The sequence below is a fragment of the Diabrotica virgifera genome, chromosome 1 (genome assembly GCF_917563875.1).
Source record: "Diabrotica virgifera virgifera chromosome 1, PGI_DIABVI_V3a".
NCBI classification, from domain to species: Eukaryota; Metazoa; Arthropoda; class Insecta; order Coleoptera; family Chrysomelidae; genus Diabrotica; species Diabrotica virgifera.
In genome coordinates, this window is record NC_065443.1 from 296,439,916 (window position 1) to 296,459,966 (window position 20,051).

At 30.9% G+C, this 20,051-nt stretch overlaps 2 protein-coding genes across 2 annotated transcripts in view; one reads left to right on the top strand and one right to left on the bottom strand.

The window, feature by feature from the left end:
• LOC126885583 (ATP-binding cassette sub-family G member 4) overlaps positions 1-20,051 on the bottom strand; it is a 256,853-nt gene that overhangs the window by 163,356 nt on the left and 73,446 nt on the right. The gene's annotated exons all lie outside the window — the stretch shown is intronic.
• On the top strand, positions 10,448-11,911 carry LOC126878512 (E3 SUMO-protein ligase ZBED1-like). The gene has a single exon (XM_050641266.1). The coding sequence runs from the start codon at positions 10,448-10,450 to the stop codon at positions 11,909-11,911; it is 1,464 nt and encodes a 487-aa protein (XP_050497223.1).

The following is a 20,051-nucleotide window of genomic DNA, read 5'->3' on the forward strand; positions in this document are numbered from 1 at the left end:
CTCTCTCTCAACAACAACAACGGAGGAGGAGGAAAAGAGAGAGATCTCTCTCAACAACAACAACGGAGGAGGAGGAAAAGAGAGAGATAGAACAAGCAAAACTTATCAAGAATGACATTTTTCGCTAAAATTGAAAATAAAAAGTTTTTCCTCTTAGGAACCCCATCTGTGGACACACTGTATATTATAATACATACAATAAACTAATATTTAGATATTATTTACTAATTTATTTCAAATTTATCTTACTGTCTTCATGTTTTAATGAAATTTGCGAGATAATTCGATGAAATTAAATTATTTTGACATATTATTTAAAAGTCAGATCAGTAGAAAATTACAATGGTTTTGAATCGTCGTCATGGAAAACCAATATCGTCGTCGTGGTAACCCATTATATTGAAAGTTTGGTTTTGACAACCTTGTGAAAGAATTAATTTGTGTATTTTCACTTCTAAATAAAAATTGATGTAACTCTATTTTTGTGGCGTTTTTTCCAAACGTACGATCCTAGAAAAAATATTGTTCCTAACTCATGCGGAAAGTGTCTTCCCCGCACTCGACTGCTTGCCCGAATTCCGCTGTCGCGTCGTTCGGGTCAACGGCAGTCTCTTTTTTCTAGGGCCGTACGTTTGGAAAAAAACCACAAAAAATAGAGGCATATCAATTTTTATTTAGGAGTAAAAATACACTAATTAATTCTTTAACAAGGTTGTCAAAACCAAATTTTTTAATTTAATGGGTTACCATGCCGACGATTTAAATCCATTGTAATTTTCTACTGATGTGACTTTTATATATTATGTCAAAATAATTTTATTTCATCGAATTATTGCAATAATTTCATTATAACATGAACACAATAAGATACATTTGAAATAAATTAGTAAATAATATCTCAATATTAGTTTATTCTATGTATTATAGTATAATATTAGAAGGTATTCTACTTTCCCCGCACGCCGTGCGGGAAAGTGCAACTTTCGGTAACGAAATGCGTGCGGGAAAGTGGCTGTTTAAGCACGGCCGTAGAAAAATAACTATTTTTTGAATTCATCAAGTCATGATTTTGTTCTGAAGCTATTTCCTTGTGGTATTTTTATAATTAACTATTTTAATTGGGAAATAAGCCACAATTAAATTGAAAAAATTATTTTATTAACGTTTCGACGCCCAAATCGGATGTCGTTGTCAAAATACAAAATATTGCTAAATTAAACAAAAATGTTGTTGCTCAGTAAAAAATTCTTCTATTTTATTTAATCTGACTAATTTATATCGGCAATGCAGACAAAGTAGAAGACTAACATGGTATTGCTAAAATTAAAGAGTTGCGTTTCTGGGACGACTTTACTGAAAGATAGTTCATTCGATTACATGAAATCAACCCAACTCAAGAATATCCGTCACAAAAAAATCGTAGCATGTGATCTGTCTTTAAAAAGACAACCAAATGCAACGGTGACAGTAAAATTCTCGTGTTAGAGATTCCATACGCGAGGTTTTTTCCTGGTTTTCCCTCGTAATTTACTATGAAATCTTTAAAACGAGAATTTTACTGTGACCGTTGCATTTGGTTGTCTTTTTAAATACAGATCACATGCTATGATTTTTTTTGTGACAAATATTCTTGAGTTGGGTTGATTTCACGTAATCGAATGAACTATCTTTCAGTAAAGTCGTCTCAGGAAAACAACTGATAAATATTGGCAATATCATTTTAGTCTTCTACTTTAAAATGTATAATATAATATGTCTGAATTGCCGATGTAAATTAGTGAGATTAAATAAATTATTAGAAGAATTTTTACTAAGAAACACCATTTTTGTTTAATTTAATAATTTTTTGTATTTTGACAACGACATTCGATTTGACAATGACAATTATTTTTTCAATTGTGGCTTATTTCGTAATCAAAATAGTTAAATTAATGATTTGATAATAAGCACTAATTGTTAATGAGGAAAGTTCCTTATGGGAAGACGGGTGATAAGCCTACATTAACAACTAAAAAACAATGTTTGAAAATGAAATAAGTCCAAAATAGTTATAAAGAACTGGTAGACATAAGGAACAAAAATGATATTTTTACTTGTTTTTGAGCCGTGAAAATCGTTATTTTTCGTTTTTTTTTATTTTAATTGTTATAACTAAAAAAACGGTCAACTAAGAGAAAAATTACAGAATTGTTTGTTTTGAATGATCCAAAAAATTTCAAATAATATCTGCCATAGCCGAAAAAATTTTAGTAAAATTTACAAAAAAAGTGATATTTTTTAATCAGTCAGGACCAAATTATATCAGGCACTCCTTGTATTTTATAATAATTTTTAACATACTAAATTACATTTATAATTTTTATCCATTAAACAGATCAGTGCATGAGTGCAGGTCGTCCTTATATCGGATCATTTCTGTGTTTTCACTGGTACACGTAGAATTTAACAATTTTTGAAAATTTTTTGAAGTAGGTACTGTTCAATTTTAAAATTGTTTCGGTTAATTTTAATTTTTGGTTAGAAGAAGATTTTTTGTGTCATTCAAAACAAAAAAGGTCGTTTGTAATTTTTCTCTAAGTTGAGTGATTGAGTGGACTAGTGGACCACACACACATGAGAAATTTTGAGTGATGATGACACGTGCGATTAGTAAAAAGGACAAACACGAACACATGCCATTTTAAGAAGTTCCTGTCTATTTTTGAGTTCAATGTCCAAGGTACAGTTTGTAGGGAGACTTTATTTTATACCTACTTTCTGATTCTGTTTCTTTTTATTTGCGGATTCCTGTTCAAAAATGTTCCCTTTCAAAAAATTAGAAGGGCGAAGAGTGATTTGGTCATTGGTGCCGGGAGAAATTTTTGGGCAGAAATTGTTTAAACAATTATTTTATTGTTTATTGTGTATTTGAAAATATTTTTAAATCATGGTAATATATATGTCCCAACTTTTACCTTAATACATTTTTTCGTATCTCTTACACCAAACGAGTAATTGGACTTCCTCGCACTAATGCCGCACCCTGTTTTTATGTACTGTACTGACCACTGGATCTTCTCTGGCTTGATATATGATTTTTCTCCACCCCTTTCTCTTATTCATTTTTCTTTTCTGATCTTCTAGTCCCAATATTTCCATATCTTTTTTGACCTCTTGCTTCCATATATTTTTGGTCTCCTTTTTGGTCTTTTCTCTTTTTTGAGGCTATAGCGTAGTTTAGTACCCTTTTAAGAGTCCTCATGTTCGGAATCCTTTCTAGACGACCTCGCCATACGTCTCTGTGCCTTTATCACTCATATTATATTAGGTTGGTTGTATAAATCATTTAACTCAGCTTTTCATCTTATCCATAAACTGTCCTTTATTATCTCTCCATATATCTTCTTCAGTATTTTCCTTTCCCAGATCTCCAGTAACTATTGTTCATTTTTTGTCATTGTCCATGTCTTACTGCAGTATGTTATTATTGGTTGTATACTTGTTTTGTATACCTATATAACTATATTTTTGCCTTTCTTGATAAAAAACTTGCTTTTTAACATTCCATTAAGCGCATGTATACTTCTATTCTATTGCCTGGCATTATTCTAGCTTGTATTTCTTTTTTAATGTTCAGTTTACGTAATATTATTGCTTCTAGGTACGTAAATCTTTATACCATTTCGAATTCGTATGATTTTAGTTATTCTAATTCTACTTTAAAACTGTTATCCCTTTTTGTTCTGACCATCTGTTCATTCCATACTCTTTGTGTTAGTTTCATTTATCTACAGTCCCATTTTCTCTGCTGCTTTTACTATTCTCTGTACCTACCATCTTCTGTAGCTCTTTTTTCCTCTTGCCGGCAACACCACATCATCCGCAAACGACAAAACTTAGGGTCTTTTTTGATACAGGAGTCATTTATTGATGACTAATAAGAGCAGTGATGACAAAGGATCGCCCTGCCTTAATCCTTCGTTTACTATAAATTTGTTTGATGGTTGATTGTTTATTTGGCTTTGTTTTATGTATTCTCTAAATTAAGAGGTATCATGGTGCGTAACTTTCTGCTAACTCCCGATTTCTCAAGCGCCTCTTTTCATGTTTTCTTCTTTATTATATCGTATGCTAGTATGTTTGCGTTTGCTGGAAGTCGATAAATAGTGCTATTAGTTGTGTTCAATGAACACTGTTCATAGTTTTCTGCTTCGAATGCTTGGTCCTTTGTGTTTCTCCCTCGGCTAAACCAGTACCTATATTCGTCTATTATACTAGATGTTCAACTTCTTTTCCACGTTTATATTTTATGAATTTTGATAGGATTTTATATAGATACAGTATTTATTAATGCTACTTCTCTGTAGTTACTGCTACTGCATTCTTTTTGGTCGCCTTTTTTGTGTAATGGATAAATACTAATTGCTTCCTTCCAATTTTCTGTTATTCGTTATTTTATCCATATCTCCCTTTATGATTTTGTATATCCAATCATTTAGCATAGCAATTCTCCACCCATATAAGTGAATTGTCTTTGCTGCTATGTTATCGCTTTCAGGGCATTTGTTATTTTTAAGATTTTTTATTATTTACTCGATTCGTTCTTCGCTGGGCGATTTATCTTGTATGTCTTCTAAGTGTTCATTTACTGCTTTTGCTTTCACGCATTTTCTTTGACAACTTGCCCTTTAGTAATTCGTCAAAATATCCTTTCCACCTCTCTACTATTTCTGCTTCCCCGCTTTATTTTTAATGCATATGGGTTTTTGTTGGTATCCTCTTTTCTCATTTCTGGCACCTTGATACAGTATAGTTATGTATTTCTGCTTTCCTGCTTTATTTTTAACGGATATGGGTTGTTGTTGGTATCCCCTTTTCTGTTACTTAGTTATGTAAACAAAACCTTACATGCAAGTGTAGCATTATGAAACGTAAATATCATTGTGTACAAATTTGAAAAGCCATAAATTTTTTAGGTTAATATGGAAGAAACGTATAAAAGAAGTGAAATTTGGTTACATTTCTCACCTTCATCTGATGGGAAGGCCAAGTGTAATATATGTGGAATAATATATTCCTATAAAGGCGGTTCAACGTCAAATTTGAAGAAACACATATCAATCAAACATCACACCTTTTTAAATAAACATGCTAGTTCCAATACAGGTGCATCATCATTGAAAAGATTAAGTAAGTTCACATTTAAGGCAGATTATTGTAGATACTTTTTTAATCTTTACGTTGCATAAAATTAATATACTTTAAAAAATAGTTAATCAATATTGTTCTGAAGCTATTTCTTTGTGGTATCATTATTATGTCTGAATTGTCAATATGAATGAGTCAGATTAAATTAAATTAGAAGAACTTTTCTATTAAGCAACATAAACAGGATTTGTTTAATTTATTTATATTTTGTATTTCGATAACGATTTCCTAAGTAGAAGTCGAAACGTCAATAAGTATAATTTCCCACTTAGGTAAATTTTTACTTCTTTTTCGAATAAAATAGTAAATTGTAATTAATCATTGTTTGTTCTTAAAAATTTCTTATTTTTTGTTTGTTTTTAATTCTTGGGAAAAGTTTTATAGTTAAGGTATTTTATTGCTGGAATTGAATCTTACCCCATTAACGCCCAAGATATTTTTTTTTCAAATTTCAAAATTTTAATTAGGTATACATAATTATCTGTAATCTTGTTAATCAGGAAATATACATGAAATTAATTTACATCTTTGCATCTTTGAAATTAATTTACATAAATAGGACGCTGGGCGTTACAGTTATTACATATAATCGAAGGTATGTATGAATGGGTTTAAATCGGTTGCGAGAATTAAAATTTTTATTCACGTCTAATAAAATCAAGTTTATTTTTATGATACTGTAGTAGAAAACAATTTTTACATAATGTTACAGTACATTTTCCACAGTATGTTGGCTTTACAATTTTCCCCCTGACATCGCCTCTGCTTTTCACGTTTTCCATGAAGGGTTCTTTCCCATATATCTAATCTTACATCCATAGAAACTTTTGCTGATGATGTACTCGGTCTTCCTATACACTTCTTGAACTAAGAGTCAATTTTAGGTAGGGAACTGCTACAGTTCGACGAAAATCTAATAAAGTAATATTTGACTTATTGACTCGTTGTAGAGAAGTTCTATTACTAGTTCATTTACTAATGCCAAATCAATGAATCGTGTGAATATTGACCAATACCACTTCTTGGCTCTGATTTTAGTGGAACATTTTCCAACAAACCATAGCACTCAAACCAGTCGTGTTGATCAACGCCTGCCATGTAATTATGTATTAGAATTTTTTATACTTGTGTTTGAGAAATTAAACGTTTTCTTTTGAACTTACGGTTCAATATAATGTAGTAGCTTAGTAGGTTCTATATTGTCAAAATTAGATGCTATAGTAACACACCTATTACCTCAATTTTACAAAAAATATTTCTCTATTTAGGTACATCAAACTGAAAATCATATGAACTACGAGCTTCTTTTCGTATCTTGTATATGACACTTCGATAATATTATATTTTCCCGCAATATTCGTATTGCTCGGTATCCACATTTTTGTAAATGAATTGACAAATCTCTGCTGTTAAATAAGTTGTCAAAAAATACCCAGTGAGTTGCACATTGCAGATTCAGCAATTATAACAATGTCCGCTACTTCAACAAAGAGCCCAAAATTTATAGCCGAATCGATAGGCTTTCCACGTATAAATTGCTTCAATGAGTTATGTCCATATAGTATTTCGCAATCATTTTTTCAATGGACAAAATGTTTTTCAAAAATATTTTTTAAATTCAGTATTTATCACATTGAGAACGAGGCTTCCTTTGTATCATCTGTCGTCTTTATCTATACAGGCATTATCAGTGAAAAGTATAAATTTCTTGTGAAAGGACACCACACGCATGTTATGGAAAATTTAATATCACTCAAATACAATAAAAGGACATCGCACACATCTTATGGAAAATATAATGTCACTCAAATTCAATAAAATTTATACGAATAGATTCGTTTTAAATTAACGGTCAAATCTTATCATTGCGCCAACTCTTAATTATGATTAATTACGGCGCAAATTGCAATTAAAGTTTATCGAAATCACATTTTTTAAGTCAGTAAAAGTGTCAGTTACAATTACTATTGCTCTGGGTGCTATTCACAAGAGCTTAAACCCCGCTGGGTCTAAGCGGATTAGTGAAACTAATCCGCTGATTTATGGAGTACCGACAATTTGGGTATTTTAAAATATTTTTTCTCTCTCTAACTTAATGTTGTGCTGAAACTATTTCCTTGTGGCATTTTTATAATTACGTATTTTTTATGGGAAATAAGCCACAATTTTACTAAAAAATGAATTTATTAACGTTTCGAAGTATATATTAACTCTAACTTATGTACGTACCCATTTGATTTCAAATTTATTTATATCAATTTCTGCTCTTATTATTGAAAATATAGAGTTGGCGCAATGATAAGATTTGACCGTTAATTTAAAACGCATCTATTCGTATAAATTTTATTGAATTTGAGTGACATTATATTTTCCATAATATGTGTGCGATGTCCTTTACATCAGTAGATTGCACCAACTCTGAATTTCAATTAATAACGAAAATTGATACACATAAATAAATTTAAAATCATATCCATATCATATGGGTATGTAAATACCTACATAGATAGAAAGAAAAAAAATATTTTGTGAAAAGGAACTGTAAATCTTTCTCCGGGTATTAAAGTATTTTTTATAGATGACCTTACAGTCATAGCGTACAGTACGACAGTGCACTTCCACCGACCCACCCCAAAGTAAGGGTTAGTCTCATGCTGTGTTAATCTTTTTTCAATAGTGACAATATAATAATTATACTAATAATTTTTATGAAGAGGAGAGTTTTATGGACTTCAAAAATGTGATTTCCGTAAACTTTGATTCAGAGACGAATATATTCATGTAAATTTTATTGCATTTGAGTGACATTCAATTTATCATAAGATGTGTGCGTGCGGTGTCTAATTGTCTAAGTCTTAGCGACCTATTTATAGAACACTAAAGACTAAAACAAAAAAAAGGGCCATTCAGAAATGTATATTTACGAGGTTTATTTAAGACTCGGATATAATAAACCTTATTCAACAATAATAACCTATGGAAAGGTAAAAAAACTGCCGAAATGAATCATTATTATAATGTCTAATAGTTTAATGTGTATATGTAAATCTAGACTAGGTCAAGAAATGTGTCCATTGTTAATAATTTTTATCGCCAACAGTCACTAAAATAATTCATTATTGTACTCATTTGCCCTCATTTGCGGCAGTACATTAACACTTTATTGTACTGAAAGCAGAATTTTACTTTACCTGCCGCGATTAATCAAATTAAACCAGATTGAATGTAAATGATCGATGGCAGTAATCGAATTGCGAGAATTTAAGTGAACTTAAAATTTATTTACTTTAATTATTTAATTTGCGCTATTAACTATTAAATTTATGTCAAAAAGTGAAATTCTGTAGTATTTTGTAATTATATTCATATAAAATAAATTAAAACTTTACCGATTTAGTAATTATTCAATACTGATAACAGTGATACCTAACTATCGATTAAAAATCGAAAGCGGCCATCTTGCAAGTTATCTGTCATCACTGCCATGAAATTGTTTATTATGACATCTAAAATTTCAAAAGATCTTAAATTGTAAATTGCAAGTAAGTATCAAAAACCAATATCCAATTTTTGTAGAAACTGAAATTGTAGATAAAATATATTTTGGCATTATATCCAAGCTTTCAGTACTTTTAATTCAGGGATTATTAAAATTAAAGATGATTAATTTTATGAATAATGAAGATAATCAAATTAAAAAAAATTGTGTAGTGTTATAAGTTGTAATGAGATTTTAAAGAAGTTAGATAAATGACAGGTTTTTATTCAATTTATTTTATAAATTTTTAATTATTTTTAAATTATTGCAGAGCCCAAACTCTTACGTAGTCAACTTTAGGGTGCGAATCATCGGAATTCAATTTCTAAGTTGATTTCCAACCAAATTATGTTGGCGATAAAATTTTGTATGCACCACGTCAGTAAAGACTTTACTGACTTGGTATATAAATAACTATTTTACGGAATGGGTGTTTGTAATACATATTATAATCAAACAAAATTTATTATTCAGTTTACTAGTTTTACTACATCATAAAATATATAGGATATTTTTTTTCTTAACACAAATTTTAATAATTGAAGAAAAAATATATTTTTTAGCTATTTTGTTAAAAAGTGTACTATTTTGTTTGTTGACAAATTAGAGCTCCGAAATTTTGTTTTTTTTTTCGATTATTGCTCTGTAACTCCGAAGGGTTTAGCTTTAAACCAAAAACCCCCCGAATTAAAATCTACTGTAATTTAATTCTGCACAGAGTTATTTTTTTCCGATTTCCTTCGACGAAAATTTTCCTCGGAAAATCTGGGTTTTTCCAACAAAATCTTTTACTTTCAACTAAATTGTAGAATAAATTATTCATCGATAATTAAATAAATTGATAGTCCAATTTCAATTCTATAAAGTACATTAGACAGGTATACGAGTAGTGCCTTTTTATACAAAATTCATAGTTACTCTGGTGTACCACAATGAATCTGGTTATTATTGCGACCGTAAATTTATAATTAACTTAATTGACTTAATTTATATTCAATATAGTATTAATTAACAATTTAATTGTTGTTAAACTATTTTTTGTTCCATTTTCGCCGGCTTCTGAAAATATAATGAATAATTGCTTCCCTAAAATTTTAGTTGAAAATAAAAAGTTTTATTGAGAATACCCGAATTTCCGAGAAAAATTTTTATCAAAGGAAAGCGGAAAAATCTGTGTCCAATTAAATTACTATGAATTTTAATTCGGGTAGTTTTGGTTTAAAATTAAAATCTTGGTTACAGAGCAATAACTGAAAAATAGAAGATTTTGGAGCGCTAATTTGTCAATAAACAAAATAGCACCCTTTCTGTTAGCTCTATAAACTTATATTACTGATGCAATCTTAAGATTCGATTGCAGCAATCCAATAATTACTAAATAATTTTTCCTTGTATTTTTCTAATTTGCCTTGAGTATTAATAGATTTTTTTCGATGACGGCTAATCGACATTTTTTACTTGTAGAGCCAAATGATGATGAAGATGCTCAATCCATTGCTTCAACTTCAAGTCAGATTACGACGCTAACAAGTGTATCTGAATCTGCATTGCCTTTGTCGTCTAAAAAATTAAAACAACCCCTTTCAAACATCAATATTAAGTCACCTAAATAGACCTTGTTCACTACGACGACAGCAAGAACTCAATGACTTAATTTTACATATGATTGTACATGATTTGCAACCAATTTCATTTGTTGAAAATGGCGGATTCAGGGACCTAATGGCGGGCGTTGAACCATCTTATGTCATTCCCAGTCGTTTTACATTTACCTATTCATTTTTGCCCCAAAAATTCAGCCAAAAAACTGAAAAGTTGAAAGGTTTGTTGTCCACCGCTAGTTCAGTTTCCATTACCACCGATGGTTGGACTGCTCAACACAGTCAAACGAGTTATTTAGCTTATACAGTCCATTTCATTACAAAAGATTGGACGCTTTATTCCACTCTATTAAAATGTCATCAGTTTGATGATAGTAAAACCGCGCAACATTTAAAAGATGACTTATACAGTGTTGTGAATGAATGGGATATCTTAGAAAAAGTCTTCACGGTAACTTCAGATAATGCTTCAAATATCAAGGCAGCAATAAAGTTGACTGAGTGGGGTCACATTGGATGTTTTGCTCACACGATTAATTTAATTGTTCAAAGTGGGTTAGAAATTTCTGATGTGTCCCCATTACGAAAAAAAGTTAAGGCGATAGTAGAGTACTTTCATAGAAGTACAAAATCTAACACTAAATTTAAGGCTATGCAAGGTCAGATGAATGAGGGTCAAAGATCATTAAAATTAAAAAACGATGTAGCGACCAGATGGAACTCTACATATTTTATGATTGAGCGTTTTCTAAAAGTTCGCGAGCCTCTAACTGCAACTATAGGAATTCTGCAGATTCCTGTAGAACTGTTGACGGAATCCGAATGGGTCGCTTTAAAAGAAATGTGTTGCGTTTTAAAGCCGTTTGAACAGCTCACTACAGAGATGAGTGCAGAACAAAATGTAACCTTATCGAAGGTAATTGTCATTGTAAAGGGCCTGCTTTCAGCTGTCCATAAAATTGAACAGAGTACAACAAGTGACAAAATTAAGAATCTTATCTATCATTACGAAAAAGAGATAGGGACAAGATTCGGTTCTGCTGAATCAAACACTTTAATGGCAAGATGTGCTTTTTTGGATCCAAGGTTCAAAACCAAAGTGTTTGATTCAGACTATAACTCCAATAGTACCAAAGAGCATATTCAACATGAGGTAGCTAAACTAATCATTTCGGAACGACGGTCGGAAGATATTATTCATGACCATGACAATGACGAAGTGAATACCGGAGAAGAAACGGCCGTAAATGACGATCAAAATTTAGTTTGGGAAGACTTTGATAAGGCCGTAGAGACACCAAAAGACATCGACTCAAAAGCAGCAGCAATCATCGAAGTAAGGGCATATTTAGCCGAAAGTCTAATTCCTAGAAAAGAAAACCCTCTGGAATGGTGGAAAACCAGAGCTTTCTTATATCCGCATTTAGCGCAATTGGCCAAAAAATATTTATGCATAATGTCAACATCAGTACCATCAGAGAGGGTATTTTCAACGGCTGGTCAATTAATTTCTGACAGAAGAAATCGATTGACCGGAGAAAATGTGGAAATGATAATGTTTCTACATGAAAATGAAAATCTTTGATTTTACATATACGACATTGTTTTTATATATTTTATTGTTTCATTATATCATATTCTTTTTCTTCTTAAAGTGCCCTCTCCTTTGAAGGTAAAGGTTGGCTACTACAATTTTATTGCAAACTCTTGTCTGTCTCGTATCAGTTCTTATTAGCTATTCAAAATTTAGCCCTGTCCATTGTCGGATGTTTCTTAGCCACGATAGTCTTTTCCTTCCTATTCCCCTCTTTCCTTCGATCTTTCCTTTCACTGTCAGTTGAGCATATATATTAGTGCTTATTCTTTCTCAGTACATATGTAGCTTAGGTATGATGTTTTTCTAACTTTCACTGTGTTGTTGAAAAGTTATCGTGCTTTGCATATTCCGTGCAGCACTTCTTCGTTTGAGGTATGCGATGTCTAACAAATTTTGAGAATTCTCCGGTTGATCCACATGTCAAAGGTCTCCAATTTATTAATGGTTGCAGTTTTAAGGATCCACATTTCAACTGCATAGAATAGAGAAGAGTCAACCAAACGTAGGTTTTTGATAAACGTAGTAGAATTTCGAATTTATTTCGAGAATCATATAGCAGTCTTTTAACTTTTTCGAAAGATTTTCTGGCCTGTTCTATTCTAGATCTTATTTCTAGATTAGGATTTAGACTGCTATCGATCCAATAACCCGAGGTACTTAAATTTAATGACCTCTTCTGTCCGTTTATTGTACAAGGTTGAGGTAAAATCGCCTCCATATTTCTATCGCATATTACATTAGTACAGTTAAAATAATTAGACGATAAATATGAATCAAGAGAAATTAAACTTTTTTCAACTTTTAAGTTAAGGACAAAAAGAAAGGTCATTAGCGGAACCGAATTCAAAATTATTCTGTACATCGTATTTGAAGCATTATTTGGTGAGAACACCTCATTTTTTGTTGTACTAAACCTCTACCTCTGTTGTTGTACTAAACATTGATATAATTTTAATACATCGAACTGCTCTGCGTACAGACAAATTAAAATTTTCAAATTTTTAAAATTGTTTTGGTCAAATTGCGTTAAGGGAACGGGTACGAACTTTCGGTTTCAATGCTATTTAAATGGGATTCATTTTTTTCGAATCCTGAGAAAACTAAGTAATAATTATTTTTGAAAAATTGAAACGCAGAATGAAAGATTACGTTATTACCGAAGGCGAAGTCCCTGAAAACTTCTATAATGTTTATTTTAATAAGTTACAAGGGTGAAAAAAAAAGAGAAAATTTGGTGTGATTTTTAATTTCAAATATCTCATCCAAAAGAAACTATATTCATTCTAAGGGACTTTCGGCTCTCGGTAATAAAGTAATCTTTTATACGAGTACTGCGTTTAAATTTTTCAAAAATACTTATTAGTTTTCTCAAGATTCGAAAAAAATGATTACAATTAAAATACATTGAACATTTTGACAGGCGTCAAAATTTTGCATTTTCTTTCTTTCCCCTTAATAAATTTTTTAATGAACTATCCATCCGTAAATGGTTTGTTATGTTAAGCAATCTATTTTGAAATATTTGATTACTTAATGCTGAATTGCGTTCTTTACATTTTTTAAAAGCACTTTGTTGTCCGTCTAATGATTTTTGTAAAGAGCCAATTTTATTTTGTCTGAACTGAGATTCAAATTTATCACATTCACTTTTGTGTTTCATGTAGTGGTGAGACAAGCTAATTTCTTTGAATAGGTACTCTTATAGATTCTTTGCAAATTAAGCATAGTGCTTTAATAAAATTATTAATAAAGAAATTAACTTTTCATTAAATTCACACTTTTTCTCATTAATTTTTTTTTCTGTTGCATTTTATTTATTTTTTCTATGATAAGACCTGAATTATTTTACCAAATTAAAAATAACTTGTATTTCTCATTAAGTATCTACTGTCGTTGTAGTGAAATACACCTTCCCATTATTCTGTTAGCCCGCATTTTTGTCATCGGCCACATTTCGGCACGACACTAAGTTTTTTGATTTTTTCTAAAATTATATTGATGCTTTGGCGGGCCCTCAAAAAGAGGGTAGCATGCGGCCCGCGGGCCAAAGTTGCCGACCCCTGCATATTGTATCGTATTGTATTATTATTATTGTATTATATTGTATTATTGTATTTTATTGTATTGTATTATATTATTGTATTTTATTGTTTTTATTTTTGTATTATAAATAGCTTAAATAAAAATAAAAAACTTAAAATATGTTTACATTTGTTAAAAAACCTAATTTAATTTAAAACCGGTTTAATATTCAACAATAATTGATATAGAATTTATGCTGTTAAAAATTATAAAAAGCAAAATGTTCCCGATATAATTTTATACAGACAATAATTAATTAATAATCAAAAAATGACTTTTTTTAATAAATTCTACTATACCCTATTCCACGAGCATACGCCTGTTTTGGATTATTTCGACAACGAATATTTTACTGTGCAAAATAAGAAGAACGAAAGTAAATTTCAAATTACATTGTTGTGTATTGGAATAATTATTAGCGCCATTTACTTTCGTACTTCTTATGTTGCACAGTAAAATATTCGTTGTCGAAGTAATCCAAAACAGGCGTATGTTCGTGGAATGGCCCATAAATTGTTTTCGGCTCGGTAAGATATTATTTTAAATTTTCTGGATCATTCGAAACAAAAAAGGTATTTTGTAATTTTTCTCTTAAGGTGATACAGTAGCGATCAACAGGTAGCTAAAACGCGTTCCAAGATTGCCGCTATAATTTTGAATATTTTTTCGAGATATTTGGCACACATATTCCTAATATAATAAAGAATGGCGGTACAGAGCCCAATTTAAAAAATTTACTAATATGTGGAAATTACTCTGTAATTAAATACAATATTAAAAAAACAAGCCTGTACCTCCATTAAGAAGAACAAAAAAATAAACTTTCTTCAAATAAACTTTTTTATCCGATGCCTAGATTTTGTGTCATTTTGGAACTACTAATGAAATAAAAAATTTTAGTAGTTCCAAAATGACACAAAATCTAGGCATCGGATAAAAAAGTTTATTTGAAGAAAGTGTATTTTTTTGTTCTTCTTAATGGCGGTACAGGCTCGTTTTTTAATGTTGTATTTAATTACAGAGTAATTTCCACATATTAATATATTTTTCAAATTGGGCTCTGTACCGCCATTCTTTATTATAATACGAATATGTGTGCCAAATATCTCGAAAAAATATTCAAAATTACAGCCGCAATCTTGGAACGCGTTTTCGCTACCTGTTGATCGCTACTGTTTCCTCTTAAGTTGATCGTTTTCGAGTTATAAACAATTTAAAACTGAAAAAAAAAACAAAAATGACGATTTTCAAGACCCAAAAACACAAGTAAAATATATTATTTTTGTAATCAAGTATCTAAATTCAAATTACTTAAACTTTCTTCTATCGGGTCTCAATAAGAATTTTTGGTAAGTTTTATTCTAAAATATATATTTTTTAATTGTTACGAACACGAAGCGGTCTTAAGGGAAGAAGACGGGGCCTGCATTAATAACTAAAAAACAAAGTTTTAAAATGAAATAAGCATAAAATCCTTTCGAGAACTGATAGAAGAAGGTTTGAATTCAATTTAGGTACTTCGTAATTTCAAAAATGTTATTTTTTAACTATGTTTTTTAGCCTTAAAAATTGTCATTTTCCTTTTTTTTGGTTTTAATTTGTGTATAACTCGAAAATGACCAACAAGAGAAAAATTACAAAACACCTTTTTTGTTTCGAATGATCCAAAAATCTAAAATCCTAATAGATATCTGCACGGGCCGATAAAATTTATCAAAACATCTGGTCAATATTATATCAGGCGCCCCTATTGTTATTTGTAATTTTTAAAATCATAAATTACATATCAAATTTATGGAAATAAAAGGCAAATATCGAGCAACTAGGTGATATCTGCCTTTTATTTCCATAAATTTCAAATATTCGAGCATTCAATCATCTCCTATTTTACATATAAAATCATTTTTATCCATTAAACAGATCGGTGAAGGTCATTGTTATATAGAAATACCTATACAAAATACCTACCTATTGAGAAATACAATTCTCGATATGATTACCGGTACTCAAATACAAAACTAATCATAGTAATCAAAGTAACGAATACTGTAAATGATTACTTGTTATATCGGAATACCTGTACAAAATACCTACCTCTTCTGAGAAATACGATTCTCGATATGATTACCGGTACTCAAATACAAAAGTAATCAAAGTAACGAATACTGTAAATGATTACTTGTTATATCCGAATACCTATACAAAATACCTATCTACCGAGAAATACGATTCTATATATGATTACCGGTACTCAAATTAATACAAGAGTAACGAAAGTAATCATAGTAATCAAAGTAACGAATACTGTAAATGAATTACTTGTTATATCCGAATACCTGTACAAAATACCTATCTACCGAGAAATACGATTCTATATATGATTACCGGTACTCAAATACAAGAGTAACGAAAGTAATGATAGTAATCAAAGTAACGAATACTGCAAATGATACAAAAGTAACGAAAGTATTATAATCATAGTAATCAAAGTAACGAATACTGTAAATAATACAGAAGTAACGAAAGTAATCATAGTAAGCAAAGTAACGAATACTGTAAATGATTACTTGTTATATCCGAATACCTATACAAAATACCTATCTACCGAGAAATACGATTCTCGATATGATTACCGGTACTCAAATACAAAAGTAACGAAAGTAATCATAGTAATCAAAGTAACGAATACTGTAAATGATACAAAAGTAACGAAAGTAATCATAGTAATCAAAGTAACGAGTACTGTAAATGATACAAAAGTAACGAAAGTAATCATAGTAATCAAAGTAACGAGTACTGTAAATGATACAAAAGTAACGAAAGTAATCATAGTAATCAAAGTAACGAATACTGTAAATGATTACTTGTTATATCCGAATACCTACACAAAATACCTATCTACCGAGAAATACTCAATACAAAAGTAATCAAAGTAATCAAAGTAACGAATACTTTAAATGATTACTTTATTCAAAAGTAACGATTTGTATCGATTACTCGAAAGTAACTATAATCAACATCACTAGTGAAATTGCGTTAATACCAAACTAGACTGGCTAATTGGCTATGCCAAGGCCATAACGAAAGAAAAAAAGAGCACTCTAATCGGTTTAGAACCTTGTTAAGTTCTCATCAGAAAGTGCATGACTATCTCTGAACAAACTGAAACAAATCGGGCTGCTAGTATTTGCAGAGATAGTCAAATATGCACTCTCTGATGAGAACCTAAAAAGGTTCTAAACCGGTTAGAGTGCTTACGGCGCTCTATGAACGTATTGAAATATAAGATGGCTCTTGTTTTGTTTTACAACGAAATTATTATTTATTAATACTTGTTATTATTTGGATAGTTTTGGATTTATATGATTTATATCTAATGTTCAGATTGGCGAATTGAACTTCTCTGCTTTTTATAAAATTGTGTTTTTTCTGCCATCTCTATACTCGTCATTTAATCAGAACTTAAAGGGATCGATGGTTAGTATCTGGTAAAGTTACTGACTGTTGGTTTTTATCAATGAAAAGTTCATCTAATAGTGCTGATCTGACACAATCAATCAAACAATCAATCTGATGTTTAAAGAAAATATACTTGTACATCATAAAAGTTAATTTTGATATCCTGTCTTGTTTTATGCTATTCTATTTATTGTAGGTGCCGTATATTATTATCTACAGGGTGTTTCATTAATAATTGTCCATATAGTAACTGAACAAACCTTAGCACAAAATACGAAGATTTAACCTAAAACACTTAAATAAAATGTGGTTCCTTACTGAGTTACAGGGTGTTTTATCTAAAAATTTAACAACTATTTTTGTTCAGCATTTTAAAACTATTCGACGTATCTTTTTCATTGGCAGGAAGTATAAGTACTGTACAAACTACTAAATGATGTTAAACAAACGTTTCTGGCTGTTACCAGAGACGTACGACGGGGGAAAGTGAATAGTTGACACTTTCCAAATTCTACGCCACTGGCGAAATTGCTATTTTAGTTCAATTTTTGGATTCTCCAATACTTTCTATGAAAATAATATACTCCTCATTCGTAATGATAAAGTCATTAGTTTTCGAGATCTTTGAAGTTAAAAATGAAACGACACGGTTATTTTGATTAATGTATTGTGTCGCTTCATTTTTAATTTCAAATATCTCGAAAACTAATCATTTTATCGTTACGAATGAAGAGTATATTATTTACATAAAAAGTATTGCAAAATCAAAAAATTACACTAAAATAGCAATTTCGTCAGTGGCGTAGAATTTGGGAAGGGTCAACCAGCCACTATCCCCTGTCGTACGCCTCTGGTAGTAGCTAGAAACGTTTATTTATCTTAATTTAGTAGGGTGTACAGTAACTAGGGAAGGATGGAAGGATGGACTTTAAAAATAAACACAATGAATAAGCTAGAGGCATTTGAGATGTGGATCTATCGACGAATCCTTAAAGTTCCCTGGACCGCAAGAATAACAAATGAAGAAATCCTGAGAAGAATTGGTACATAACGACAAATGATGTGCACAATTAAACAGAGAAAAACCGCATACCTGGGACACATAATTAGAAATGAAAGATATCAGTTTCTGCAAACCTTAATTGAAGGAAAGATCGAAGGAAGAAGGGCAGTGGGCAGGAAGAAAATGTCATGGCTCCGTAATGTCAAACAATGGACAGGACTAAAAAACATAGGAGACCTAATACATACTGCAAGGGATAGAGAAAAATGGTCAAACGTGATCGCGAACATCCATTAGTGGATTGCATAAGAAGAAGAAGAAGACAGTACCTACACTTTCTGCCAAGTATGATACGGATACGCCAAATTATGTCTGTACGCCAAAGTACTGGGTACAAATAATTTTTAAATTTTAATCATATGAATCATATTATGATAAATTAATCAAAATAACTGTGCCGTTTCGTATTTAACTTCAAATATCTCGAAAACTAATGACTTTATCGTTACCAATGAAGAGTATATTATTTACGTAAAAAGTATTGGAGAATCTAAAAATGGCACTAAAATAGTAATTCCTCCGGTGGCGTAGAATTTGAGAAGGGTCAACCATTCACCATCCCCTGTCGTACGCCTCTGGTAGTAGCTAGAAACGTTTGTTTATCATTATTTAGTAGGGAGTCTAGTAGTCGCACTTTCTGACAAGTATGAAAAGGATACGTCGAATAGTTTTAAAATGCTGAGCAAAAATAGCTTTTAAATTTTTAGATAAAAACCCTGTAACTCAGTAAGGAACCACATTTTATTAAAGTGTTTTGAGTTAAATCTTCGTATTTTGTGCTAAGGTTTCTCCAGTTACTATATGGACAATTATTAATGAAACACCCTGTATATCGTAATCATATCCTATTCATTTATCGTATTCTTGCTGTTGTTATAGGACATGCTTCTGTTTATTATATCATTCCAGCTCTTGTGGTGTTGACATCCAGCTGTCATACCACCTCTCCGGGGGTCTTCATAGTAGTCTTTTTGTATCGGGTTTATGTGTTTTTGCCCCTTCCGCGATTTTTCCAGGATTTTCCAGGATTCCATTTTCGACGTCTTGTTGCTCATGTCCAGCTCATCACATCCTGGACTCCAGTGTCTAGTAAAGTATACTCATTCCTCATTCTATCTAAAAACTCTTACTGTTCTTAATACTTTCATTTTTGTAGTTTTCATCAATGTTTGTCTACGCGAATTTTCAGCTCTTGTTTTCGTTGCCTATGTTAGTATTGGCTTTACACGTGCTTTATATATCCGGATTTTGCTTTCTATTTATGGGTATTACACAATACTAAGACCATGCAAATACTAAAAGAAGCAAGAATTAGCAACCAAGATCTGAAAATAATTAATAACCTTTACTGGAATCAGACTGCAAACCTCAGAGTTAAAGGTGAACACACCAAATATGTGAAAATCATGCGTGGAGTGAAGTAAGGCTGTTTTTCCCCTCTAATTTTCAATCTCTACTCTGAAAGAATATTTAACGAAGCTTTGCACGAAACTGAAAAAGGTATTCTACTAAACGGGTACCGGC

Bases quoted from the DNA above. Each gene is read 5' to 3' on its own strand.
- LOC126878512 (XM_050641266.1), top strand. From the start codon at position 10,448: ATGGCGGGCGTTGAACCATCTTATGTCATTCCCAGTCGTTTTACATTT.